We start from the raw sequence: 12,039 nt of genomic DNA on the forward strand, positions 1-12,039 counted from the left end.
TTTGGGCTTTTTTGCAGTTTTATACTTACCTAGGTGGATGCAGCATCGGTCTGATGCTGCACCTGTCCCCTGGCACCTCTACACTGAGAACCTAGTGATCGAACACCGCCCATCGCTCAGTTCTGACAGCTCCATGAGCAGCGAGCTGCTGCTTGTCAATCACAGCTCTCTGCTTTACCCCCACCTCGCTCATTAGAGGGGTGGGCTGTGGAGGGGCGGGAGCGGCCGGCTCAGGCTTTCAGCGGCTCGCTGAGAGGCTGTGCTGGGCGTCGGTCCAGGCACCTGGTGGGTCCCGACTTCCATTGTCGGGATGATGCGATGAATGGACCATCTTCTGCGATGTCATCGGAGAGCAGACTTCAACCCGCTCTCTGGTGAAAACGGGTCACAGGAGTGCAAAACGACTTGCACTCCTGTGATCCATAAGAGAAGTAAAGCCAAACGAGTTTAAGTCCAATGCTAACTAGTCTTAAAAAATGTCCCACCCTCTCCTCTTACCTATCCTGTCTACCCCATGTATAAAAGATCTGTATACTTACCTTTTTTTTTTTTCAGCCTAGTCACGTGATCCTGCAGCTTCAGCTTTCCTGTGGCAGTGAGTGGCTGCTGTAGGGGAGAAGAGGGAGTGCTGACAATGGCTAAGCCATGGGAATCTATGGGTGATGTCATGGATCCCAGAATTTCTTGCACCTGTCGAGTGCTTCCTGAGCCAGAACTGCAGATCATGTGACTGGACTGGATCAGACCAGACTGAAAAAAGGTAAGTATACAGATCTTTTTTACACAGGATAGGAAGGAGGAGGGAGGGAACATTTTTAAGAATAGTTAGTGTTATTCCGCGTACACAATTTGTCCGGCGTACTTAGTCCGGCAAACAATCTGGCGGACTTTCTACCGAACGGACTTGGCCACACACGGACACACAGAAAGTCCGGCGTTTGCTAGTGCGATGACGTACAACACGTACGACGGGACTAGAAAAAGGAAGTTCAATAGCCAGTAGCCAATAGCTTCCTTTTCGTACTTGCTTCTGAGCATGCGTCATTCTTAGTCCGCCGGACTAGCATACTGACGAACGTATTGTCTGCTGAAACCCAAGTCTGGCAGAAAGTTTGGACTGCAAAAATACTTTCTAAGTCCGCCGGACTTTACGCTGGAAAAGTCCGCTGAAGCCCACACACGATCGAATTGTCCTGTGAAATGCGTTTCGTCGGACTAAGTACGCCAGACAATTTGATCGTGTGTACGCGGCATTAGGCTTTAATAACTTTGAGGCATTTACGCTTTAAGGTTTGAACATGCACTACAGACACGGATTTATCTGTTGTGATATATAACGTCTTTATAAATAAAACCAAGTTTCATAAACAAAAAATATATTGCTTTTTGACAAGCAGAAGTACAACTTGAAGATATAAAAAAAACTGTAAACTCTATTGGCTGTAATCGCACATATACAGGGGGTGCCCTACTTACGAACCACTCCTACTTACGAACAGGGTGCTGCAGGGACCACCTGTTATTCTGCGCTTGCGCGGCCAGACGAAGCCTCTGAAATGTCCATAATTTGCCGCGCATTCGATGGAACATCGGAAATTACCGTAATTGTCGTTCTGTGCATGTGCTGCCGACTTACAAACATTTCCGGATTACAAACAGGAGGAAAATGCCTAACGGGTTCGCAACCCGGGGACCCCCTTTACATGAACATTGCACATATTACCTGAACCTATTACCAACATTAAATATTAAGGAAAAAAAAGAAGAAAATACTTTTTCTTTCATTTATTTTTTATTTTTATTTTTTTAGCAGCTTAGTACATGTCCCCTACATATTCTTATGTGGTAGTGCAGTGTTAATTTTGACATCAAATTTCAATTTAGTTTTAGTCTTTTGACTAAAATGCCATTTTACTTTTAGTCATCTCAATTGTTTTAGTCATATTTTAGTTGACAAAAATGTAATGAATTTAGTCTACGAAAATATTTTAGTCAACAAAATTAACACAGATGGACACATAGCATAACACTAGCTTCTAGGAGCAGGAAAAAAATGCTAACAACTCCTAATCTAGGAGCTTTAAAAAATGCTAGTGTGCATGAAGCCTGAAAGAAGCTCGGGAATATATATATAAAAAAAATCATACTCGTCTATATGACTGCAGCACAGATCCAGGCTGCAGCTGTTCATCCACCGGCTCCACCCTGAGAAATGACTGATCAAAGACCGCTGATTGATTAGTTTTTGCCACTCTCTGGTCTGCCCATCCAGTGCTTGGAGTACTGGGCTGTGGAGGGGGCGGGAGCTTCTGTCTCAGTCCAGGCACCTAGGATTCCGACCATATGGTCGGGTTTTTTTCAGAGCGTGGATTGGCTCTGTGACGTCAGCTGACAGTGGGCTTTAGCAAAGCCTTTAAAAAAATTAGGTGTTGGACATAAATTCACAAAGCTTTACCACAGGGATAAGTAACTATATTTTAGCCCCGTAACTGTCATTTTCAATACTTATTGGACTAAAAATAACTGTCACTTTTAAAAAAATACCTATCCTAATCTTGGTGTGTTAGGTTTGTGAATTGAGTCTATAGAATGTTGTGCAGTGAACTTAGATTGAGTTAAGAAGAGATTCCAGAGAAGGGATACTATATGGCAGAGGTCCCCAATCACTTAGCTGTGGACCAGTGGCGGTTTGTGGCCTGTTGGTGGCCGGGCTGCAAGGCATGGGGTGGGCAGCAGGCTAGCGAGTGAGGTTTAAATAGTATTTGTGGCACACTACGCGCACCTTCCCCATCAGCACACTGCCCCCTCACCCCGTCTTGGACTGATGCCCCCTGCTGTCCGTAAACCGGTACCGAAGATCATAGAACTACAGTAAAGCTGATGTGCTGTGTTTCTAAGTTTGCCACTTTTTCTTCAAGCCAAACCCAAACACTTTAGCGGCGCATAGCAATTATTTTTTTTAATATACACTAGAGGATTGTAACAGACCTGGGACACCTTTGGGCACTCCAAAGAGAATAGTAATACGACACACATAGTGCCTCCTCTTGTCAGGCCCTGTTCTGAGCCACATTCCTGTCCAGGGTTCTGGTGGACTGAAACTCGGACACATGATTCAAAACCCAGACTGTCCGGGTGAATCCTAGACAGGCGGCCAGTCCTTTGTGTTTACAGCCTCAGACTGTTTACAATGCAGCACCCAGTGTGTTATGTATGAAGAATGGGGAATAATACAGCAATTGAAAATAAATCATGCCCAACCATGGCCTGTTTGTGTGTGCTGTTTGGGGGGGGGGGGGGGGTGGGGTTGCCACCTTTTCTTCAAGTCAAACCCAAACACTTTTGTGGTGCACAGCAATTTTTTGTATAAACTATACATATATTTTGCTACTAAATATCATTTCTAATCATATCAAGTTAATAACAAGAGTCCCCCTTTACATCAGAGTCCACAGAGTTCCCCTTTTACATCTGAACTTGCAGAGTTGCCTTTCACTGTAAGGGGGGACTCTGCAGACTCTAATGTAAGGGAGACCTCTGGGGCTTCTAACATAAGGGATGCACTGGGAACCCTGATTTAAGGGTGAACACTGAGAACTCTGATGTACGAAGAGGACACTAATGTAAGGGGAAACACTGTGGTCTCTGGTGTAAAGGGGAACTCTGATGTAAGGGTGCTCTGAGAACCCTGATTTGCCTTACTGTACTTAGTCAGAGGCAAGAGTGATAAGAGTGGAGACTTCAGTCACAGACAGGGCCAGGGCCATCAGGGCCATCTGGCGTGACAGGGTCACGCCAGCTGGATCTGAGGCTGCTGGACTTCAAATTTCCAGCTCCCACTTTCCTTTTCTGAGGCACAGCGCCGGGGATTGGAGTGTGGGCAGACACAGGGGGGTAGGGGTGGGGGGGGAAGAGGTGCAGATCGAGCCCTCTCTCCTCTCCCATCTGTATGTGTTTGGGGGGAGGGGTGGTTTGTTAGTGCTGGCTTTAGGGGCTGTGAAAGAGTGTAACAGACACTCTCAGCTGAGACAACCACTGCCAGCAATCCTGCTTGAAAGCCATAGTCCAGTCTAAATAATGTGTCCGGGTTTCAGACAGTCTGAAACCCGGACACCTGAACCCAAACTGTCCGGGTGAATCCTGGACAGGTGCCAACCCTAGGGGGGGGGGGGGTAGTAATACAGACTGAGGCTGGGGCTCTCCACTTCTGGGGTTACATGTCCTAGAATTCCCTGTACGGCAGTGCACATAATACACTGAATACTGATTAAACTCATCCCTCAATCTTTCATTCATTTGATGTGCACAGTGGCTGCGTTTGATTATTATTATTTCTTTTTTTTTCAGTTTGCACCCCCTAAAAATTTTGAGCACCAGCCACCACTGCCTTAAACAAAGACCACAACAGGTCTAGTGGCGCTTTGGTATTCAAATCCTTAATGGCAGTTCACGTTCCACTCTCCTCTCCTGGATCGAAATCCACAGCTGGTCTGACAAGGCTTTAATATATGGATCCTTTATAGAAAAATCACAATCCACTCTCCTTTCCTAAAAGCACCACTAGACCTGATTTTTGTTTAAGGTGAGCTGCTAGCATATAAATAAGGAAAAATAAAACATTCCAAATTGTGCTCCACCAAATGTATATTAGGGTTAGTCATTCCTTGATTTTTACCTCTCTGAACTCCTATCAGATCTCATGGATACCGCCAACCTCTCTGCACAGCACGCCCCTGCACCAATTAAAGAAAAGCCTTACACACAACAGCAATGGTGAAAATTCAGCCACAGTGACCCCTGTGGTGGGATGACTATTGCACAACATAACTGAACCAGAACTTGCAGCAGACTTGCAGAATGTTTGTAAAGAAAGTTGATCTGGAGTCATGCAATTCGGACTTGCTGCAATTGTGCAACAAACGTGTGAAGCCTGGCAAATCTAGCAATAGCGTAGCAAGTCATTTTCAATCTTGCAGCACAATTACTTGCTATCTGGATAGCTGATTATCAAATACTTTTCATAAAATTTCATACAATTTCGATGTGATTGGCCGGAGCTGCGATGATGTCACTCCAGCACATGCACATGGGAGCCGCCGTTCACAGCACGGGCTCAGAAGGAATGGCTCCTGTAGGCCGTTCCTTCACAGCACGTGTGCCAGTGTAAACATCTCCTAAACTGTACAGGTTTAGGAGATATTTTTCTACCTATAGGTAAGCCTTTACTTCAAGCAGAATGCTTAGCTGAGTACATTCCTCCAGGAAGGCTACATGTCCCAGCATTACCTGCCAGGAAGTGACTTCCCACTATGAGGACTACAAGTCTCAGCATACATTGCTTGGCAGTATACATAGTTGAGCAGGCTTCTCCAGAAGGAGGCCATCTGGTGATCTGGGTTGCGCACATGGAGGTTCGGCTGCATGGAGACTCCTATGAAGGCCATATTGGCGAGCAGGTACCCAGGTGTGCTGCTCTTTGGTGTGTATGGCCGACATACCAGATTTTAGGCTTTTTATTTTTCATTTATGCTGTGAGTTTATGGATTTTACAATAAACCTCAAAAAGGATTTTACGCTATACGGAGCCTCTTGGTCTCTTTTTTTTTGGTACCCCACTCCATACCTATCTGACAGGTGACACCAGAAGTGCGGAGTAGTGCTGAGATGTGGAGTAAGGCCTGGCTGGGCGTTAAGCCATAGGCGTACATTGACCCCCTATAACAAGGGGTCAATAGGAGCCGGTAAGCAATTCATACAGCTGTTGGTGGATTCACATTTGTTTGATGATGGAGGATGGATTCAGGCACCAATTAGATCGATTTATTTCATTGCAACACTGGCATGGACACTTTTGCTTTTGCACTTTCAGAATATTTCGATTTTTCTGGATCTTGTTCACTTATCAATTGTAAAAGTGTATTTCCAATATACATTTTTATGGACTTTGTTACTTGCAATATTTATTAATTATATATACACTTTTTTTATTATTCATTTAGCGCAATTTTTTTTCCTTATTTTCATTATTATAGGCTTACCTATAGGTACATGTCAGCAGAGGAAGTTTACTTCCTCTTTAACTCCAAACAGTATACTTAGCTATGTACACTCCTCCGGGAAGACTACATGTTCCAGCATTACCTGCCAGGCCGTGACTTCCCACTAGGAGGACTACAAGTCTCAGATTTCTTTGCTTGGCAGTATACATAGTTGAGCAGGCTGCTCCAGAAGGAGGCCATCTGGTGATCTCGGTTTGCGCGCATGGAGACTCCTATGGAGGACATATCGGCGAGCAGGTAAACCAAGGACAATGTCAGTTGTGACGAAACGCGAAGGTAAAGCAATGTGTGGATGTCACCACCACTCCGTGTCCAGACAGACAGGCTGTCTTTGGTGGTGTATGGCCGACATACCAGATTTTAGTCGTTTTATTTTTTATTTTTCATTTATGCTGTGAGTTTATGCATTTTACAATAAACCTCAAAAAGGATTTTATGCTATACGGAGCCTCTTGGTCTCTTTTTTCGGTATCCCACTAAATATCTATCTGACGGGTGACACTTAGCTGAGTACACTCCTCCGAGAAGACATGTACATGTTCCAGCATTACCTGCAAGGCAGTGACTTCCCACTAGGAGGACTACAAATCTCAGCATCTTTTGCTTGGCAGTATACATAGTTGAGCAGGCTCCTCCAGAAGGAGGCCATCTGGCGATCTGGGTTGCGCGCATGGAGGTTCGGCTGCATGGAGACTCCTATGGAGGCTATTGAGGCTATATCAGTAAGCAGGTAACAATTGGGTTGCAACCCCATACCCCCCACCCGAGCCCCGGTCCTTGCAGGCATAAGAAGAGATAATGAGAGTTACTCCCTCAATCTGTCAAGAGAAGCAATACTGTACAGGATCCATACTTATAGAATTAACACTGATAACAGTTTTGTCTATTATTATTATTATTATCGATTCATATCCTCGATCAGTTGCTCAAAGTATTCAGTATTCATTGTCTCCTTCAGTATGTTCTGAATATCTTCAGCAATTCGAGATGAGAAGGCAGATTCCAGGCCAGTGACTTAGTAAGTATTGACGCCATCTGGGGTTTTTGAAAAGTCATCTGACCTTCTTAGAAATTCTTTCACTTTCATTTTAGTGTGTTAAGTATGGCGTCTGCTACTGTGAGAGAGGAGCTGACCTGCTGCATCTGTCTGGACGTTTACAGGGACCCCGTATCACTGAGATGTGGTCACTACTTCTGCCACGACTGCATTGTGACTGCACTGGACACCCAGAAAGGGGGTAGATATTATACCTGTCCAGAATGCAGAGGAAAGTACCCAAAGCGGCCTAATCTGAAGCAGAACAGGAAGCTACGTAATATAGTGGAATACTTCAGATCTACGCACAGCGAAGAGGAGAAAACTGTAATATCGGGTATGTATTCTGTTTAATATTCTGCTCCTGTCAGGGTGGATTTGATTTAAATCGCTAGTAAAAAAAAGGCTTGATTTAAATCAACTCAATTTAAATCATAATTTTTAACCTCTTCAGCCCCGGAATGATTTACCCCCTTCCTGACCAAGCCATTTTTTCTGATACAGCACTGCGTTAACTGACAATTAAACAAACAAAATTGATGTCCTTTTTTCCCCACAATTAGAGATTTCTTTTGGTGGTATTTGATCACATCTGCGATTTTTCTTTTTTGCACCATAAACAAAAGAAAAGTGACAATTTTGGAAAAAACTAATTTTTTACTTTTTGCTATAATATCCCAATTTAAAAAAACAAAACAAATTTAACTGACAATTAAACAAACAAAATGTATGTTCTTTTTTCCCCACAAATAGAGCTTTCTTTTGGTGGTATTTGATCACCTCTGCGATTTTTTATTTTTGCACCATAAACAAAAGAAGAGTGACAATTTTTAAAAAAACACAGTTTTTACTTTTTGCTATAATAAATATCCCAATTTAAAAAAATAAATAAATGTCTTCCTCAGTTTAGGCCGATATATATTCTTCAACATATTTTTGGTAAAAAAAAATCGCAATAAGCGTATATTGATTGGATTGTGCAAAAGTTATAGCGTCTACAAAATAGAGGATAGATTTATGGCATTTTAATTTTATTTTAATTTTTTTACTAGTAATGGTGGTGATCTGCGATTTTTTTTATCGGGATTGCGGCAGACAGATCGGACACTTTTGACACATTTTTGGGACCATTGACATTTATACAGCGATCAGTGCTATAAAAATGCACTGATTGCTGTATAAGTATCACTGGCAGAGAAGAGGATAACACTAGGGGGACGGTCAAGGGGTGAAATGCGTTCCCTCACTGTGTGTTCTAACTGTGGGGGGATTGGACTGACTTGGGGAGGAGACCGTTCGTTGTTTCTGTATACTAGGAACACACAATCTGTCTCCTCTCCCCTGACAGGATGTGGATTTGTGTGTATACACACACAAATCCCCGTCCTCGCTCTGTCAGGAGCGATCGCGGATGCCCCGCAGAGAGCATCGGCTCCTTAGGGATGCGGCGGCACGCACCCGCCGTACAGCTATGGTGATTTGTGCAGGAGTGCCATTCTGCAAGTGTTAAAAGGGCAACTGTCATCTCTGTCCCACAATGGCACTTCCTCCGACCCGCTGTTGACGCTTCACTTTAATGGGACAGCTGGTGATGCGGCAGTGACACAACAAGGTGAGGGACGTGGCAGCAGCAGGTGAGTGGATGCCTACTAACAGGCGCTGCAATTATGAATCTGAAATGACAGGTTCTCTTTAAATGTAAGGACTTATTTTTGCTGGTAGTTAGAATCTGTAATATTTGCAAACAAAATGAAGGTTTCCTATTTAGAGTAATAAGCTGTCAGGTTAGTAAAACAGCGATATCAGAACCGATTCAATCATACAGTTTTTAGTGTACATAGATTTGCAAAACAATGGGATAAAGGAATATTCCTGAACTTTTGTTTTATCTCATGCTTACTGTGAAATTGTGTGAATGCATCAATGCAGTGCATGTTATCTCAAGCTTGCAGAGCTTGGATTCATTGAATGAGTTTACCAAAAATTTAAATATTGCAGAATTTACAGCCTCACACTACACAACTAAGCTCCATTTCATGCTGAATAAACTAAATTATTAATGTATCTTAAACAGAAAACTATCTTTAGATAGATTTTTACTCCAAAAGCATTTTATTAAAATAAATTTGATAACAATCAAAAAAATATAATTTAAATAAAAAAAAATCAGATTTTATTCAAACTGTGTTTCCTGTGTTTGTATCCTGAAGTCTGTTGGTGTGAGATGACATGGAAGTCCATATTTTCTTTTGTGCTCAGGGATTGCTTCCACAGCTTTAGCTACCCCACCACCGCCACTGCCAGCGAGGTTCTCATTCTGACCCCTAGTCTTAAATCAGAAGCTTCTACCATTGGGATCTTAGCTTTGTGTTCCAGTACGGAGGATCCCAGGCAGAGGATGATGTGAGTATGATGCAGAGTAGATTATCTAGTGTTAGGGATCAGCGTAGGCGTTAAGTCATCTTAGTGTTGGGCTTCTTTCACATTGACATTAGTGTTACAGTTTACCGCCCCCTGAAAAGAAATCCACGGTGGATCACTTTTGCTACTGATACACATTAAAGTGATTGTAAAGCTTTGTTTAAAAACAAAAAAAAACCAAACATGTTATACTTACTTTCTCTGTGCAAGGGTTTTGGACAGAGTGGCCCGATCCTCCTCTTCGGGGGTCCCGTCTCCCTGCATCGAGTGCCCCTTGGGAAAGCGCTTCCCCGGGGACACTCGTGTGGGTGCGCTCCCGAGTCCTGCTGCTGCATCCATTTACACAAACAGCAGGACTTGGCCCCACCCCTGGCCCGCATCATTGGATTTAAGTGACAGCAAGGGGAGCCAATGGCTGCGCAGCTATCAATCTATCCAATCAGCACTCGAGACACTGGCTGGAGTGGGTGTGCTTGTCCTGGCGTGTGAAAGACAGGGTTCAGGTAAGTAAAAGAGGGTCTCTCTGGGGCTGCTACACTAAAGGAGGGTTTTTCTCCTTAATGCATAGAATGCAGCCCTAATGTTCAGCCCTATCCAGGTATATTGTAACAACTTGGGATGGTTATAACTCCTGCCAGATTTTTTTTCGCCATCTCTGTCCCATTACAGAGATTTCACTTCCTGTCCCATAGCCAAACAGGAAGTAAGAGGAAATCTCTGCAAATTAAAGGAATTTCTTGGGGACCCCCAGCTCACCAGAACTAGTGTCTCCACTGGAAGATTTCCCATCTGTTACTTTTCTAGGGACAATTTGGGGACAATTTGGGGTTTTCTTTTTCCTTTTCTTTCAATGATAATGGTAAACAAGACAAATAGAGAGGGTGAATCTCCTTAATGAGGGCACAGACAGCAATAAAAATTGAGAGGTATTCTAATCTCCACTCTATCCGAAACAAAAAAAAAAGTTATACTTTACTGCATTCTATGCATTAAGATAAAAAGTCTTGTGTGTGCAGCAGCCCCCTCAGCCCTCCTAATACTCATCTGAGGTCCCTCTCTGGTCAGCCATTGGAGATTCTTCCACCTGATTGGCTGCTGCTGTCAATCAAGTCAGCTAGCCAATCAGGGGAGAGAGGGGATGGGGTCAGGTCAGGGCGATTCACATCTGAATGGACACAGGGAGCTGTGACTCGGCTCAGGTGCCCCCATAGCAAGCTGCTTGCTGTAGGGGCACTCAACAGGAGTGAGGGCCAGGAGCACAGAAGAGGGACCCAAGAAGATGAGGATCTGGGCTGCTCTGTGCAAATCCACTGCAACAGAGCAGGTAAGTATAACATGTTTGTTATTTTTATAGGAAAAAAACAAGATTTTACAATCACTTTAAGGCTTTATGATCGATGCTCTGAGTACGTGGTGGAGGACCTGTGGATTCCAATATTTACCAAACGTGTGTTTTGACCACTATTAATTAGCGGTCATATACTTCCGGTAAGCCCTCAACTGCTACACATGGGTGGCGTGTCCTTTCTCTTGGGTTTCTGGATGGTATTTTATGGCTTTTATAAGGACTCCTTCTTTGGCATCTTGATTCTTTATTTTGAACTGTCATTCACTTCAGCTTGCCCTGGGGACTTTATGCCTATAAGATACCTTTTGACGATTTAAATCCAGCTAATGTCTGAACTTTGGAGTTTTGCTGCAGTTTATGCACTGTATTTTATTAGTATTTTGGGTTTGCCGTAAATCATTTTATGTTTTTGTATGAGGTATAAATGCACAAGTTAGGTCGTGTTTCATTTCTGGTTACTTTTTTTGTAGAGCTGCATGTTTTTGTTTTCATATTATTATTACTAAGTATTAAGTATTGTGCTAGCAGCTTTTTCTTCACTGTTTCATTGACCATAGTGCAGAGATTTTTCTTACTAAAAATGCTTGTTGCCCGGCTGTAAAGGAGCAGGGGAACCAGTATTCAGCAGCTCCTGCCGCGGTATTGCTCCAGTTGGTAAGGTTGAATATAGACACCAATCCATCCAGTTCAACCTGGGTGGGTGGGTGTGCTCAAGTCAAAAAAATCATCCCTATATATCGTGCTCGCTAAGAAGTCCATCTAAGGCCTTGTACACACGGTCGGACATTCCGACAAAAAATGTCCGATCGGACCGCGTTGTTGGATAATCTGACTGTGTGTGGGCTTCATCTGACTTTTTCCGTTGGAATGTCCGACCAACAAAGTTTGAGAGCTGGATATCAAAATTTTCAGACAACATGATCCGATCGGACTTTGTCCAATCGTTTGTAGAGAATTCCGATCGGAAAAAGTGCCACGCATGCTCAGATCAAATTCCTAGACCAAAGCTATTGGCTACTAGCCTGAACGTAGTCCTGTCGTAACAAACGAACGTCATCACGTTACGAACGATCGGATTTTCCGACAACTTTGTCCACCTGTGTGTATGCTACACCAGTTTCGGACAAAATCCGATGGATTTTGTTGTCGGAATTTCCGACCGTGTGTACAAGGGC

At 43.5% G+C, this 12,039-nt stretch overlaps 1 protein-coding gene across 3 annotated transcripts in view; it reads left to right on the forward strand.

Annotated features, from left to right (window-relative positions):
• The first annotated feature begins 7,123 nt into the window (after positions 1 to 7,123).
• The window catches only part of LOC143924755 (histone acetyltransferase p300-like), a 48,626-nt gene continuing 43,710 nt past the window's right edge, over positions 7,124 to 12,039 (forward strand). For 2 of the 3 annotated variants that reach the window (XM_077449202.1, XM_077449203.1), the window contains exon 1: positions 7,128 to 7,432. In XM_077449202.1, the coding sequence (XP_077305328.1) occupies positions 7,162 to 7,432 (271 nt within the window). In that variant the 5' untranslated portion in view covers positions 7,128 to 7,161. Of the gene's footprint in view, positions 7,433 to 12,039 lie in introns of all 3 variants that reach the window. The other variant, XM_077449201.1, reaches the window with a different exon arrangement.

Source organism: Lithobates pipiens, unplaced genomic scaffold (genome assembly GCF_037356315.1).
Source record: "Lithobates pipiens isolate NorthernLeopardFrog02 unplaced genomic scaffold, aLitPip1_a1.2 Scaffold_22, whole genome shotgun sequence".
Taxonomy (NCBI): Eukaryota; Metazoa; Chordata; class Amphibia; order Anura; family Ranidae; genus Lithobates; species Lithobates pipiens.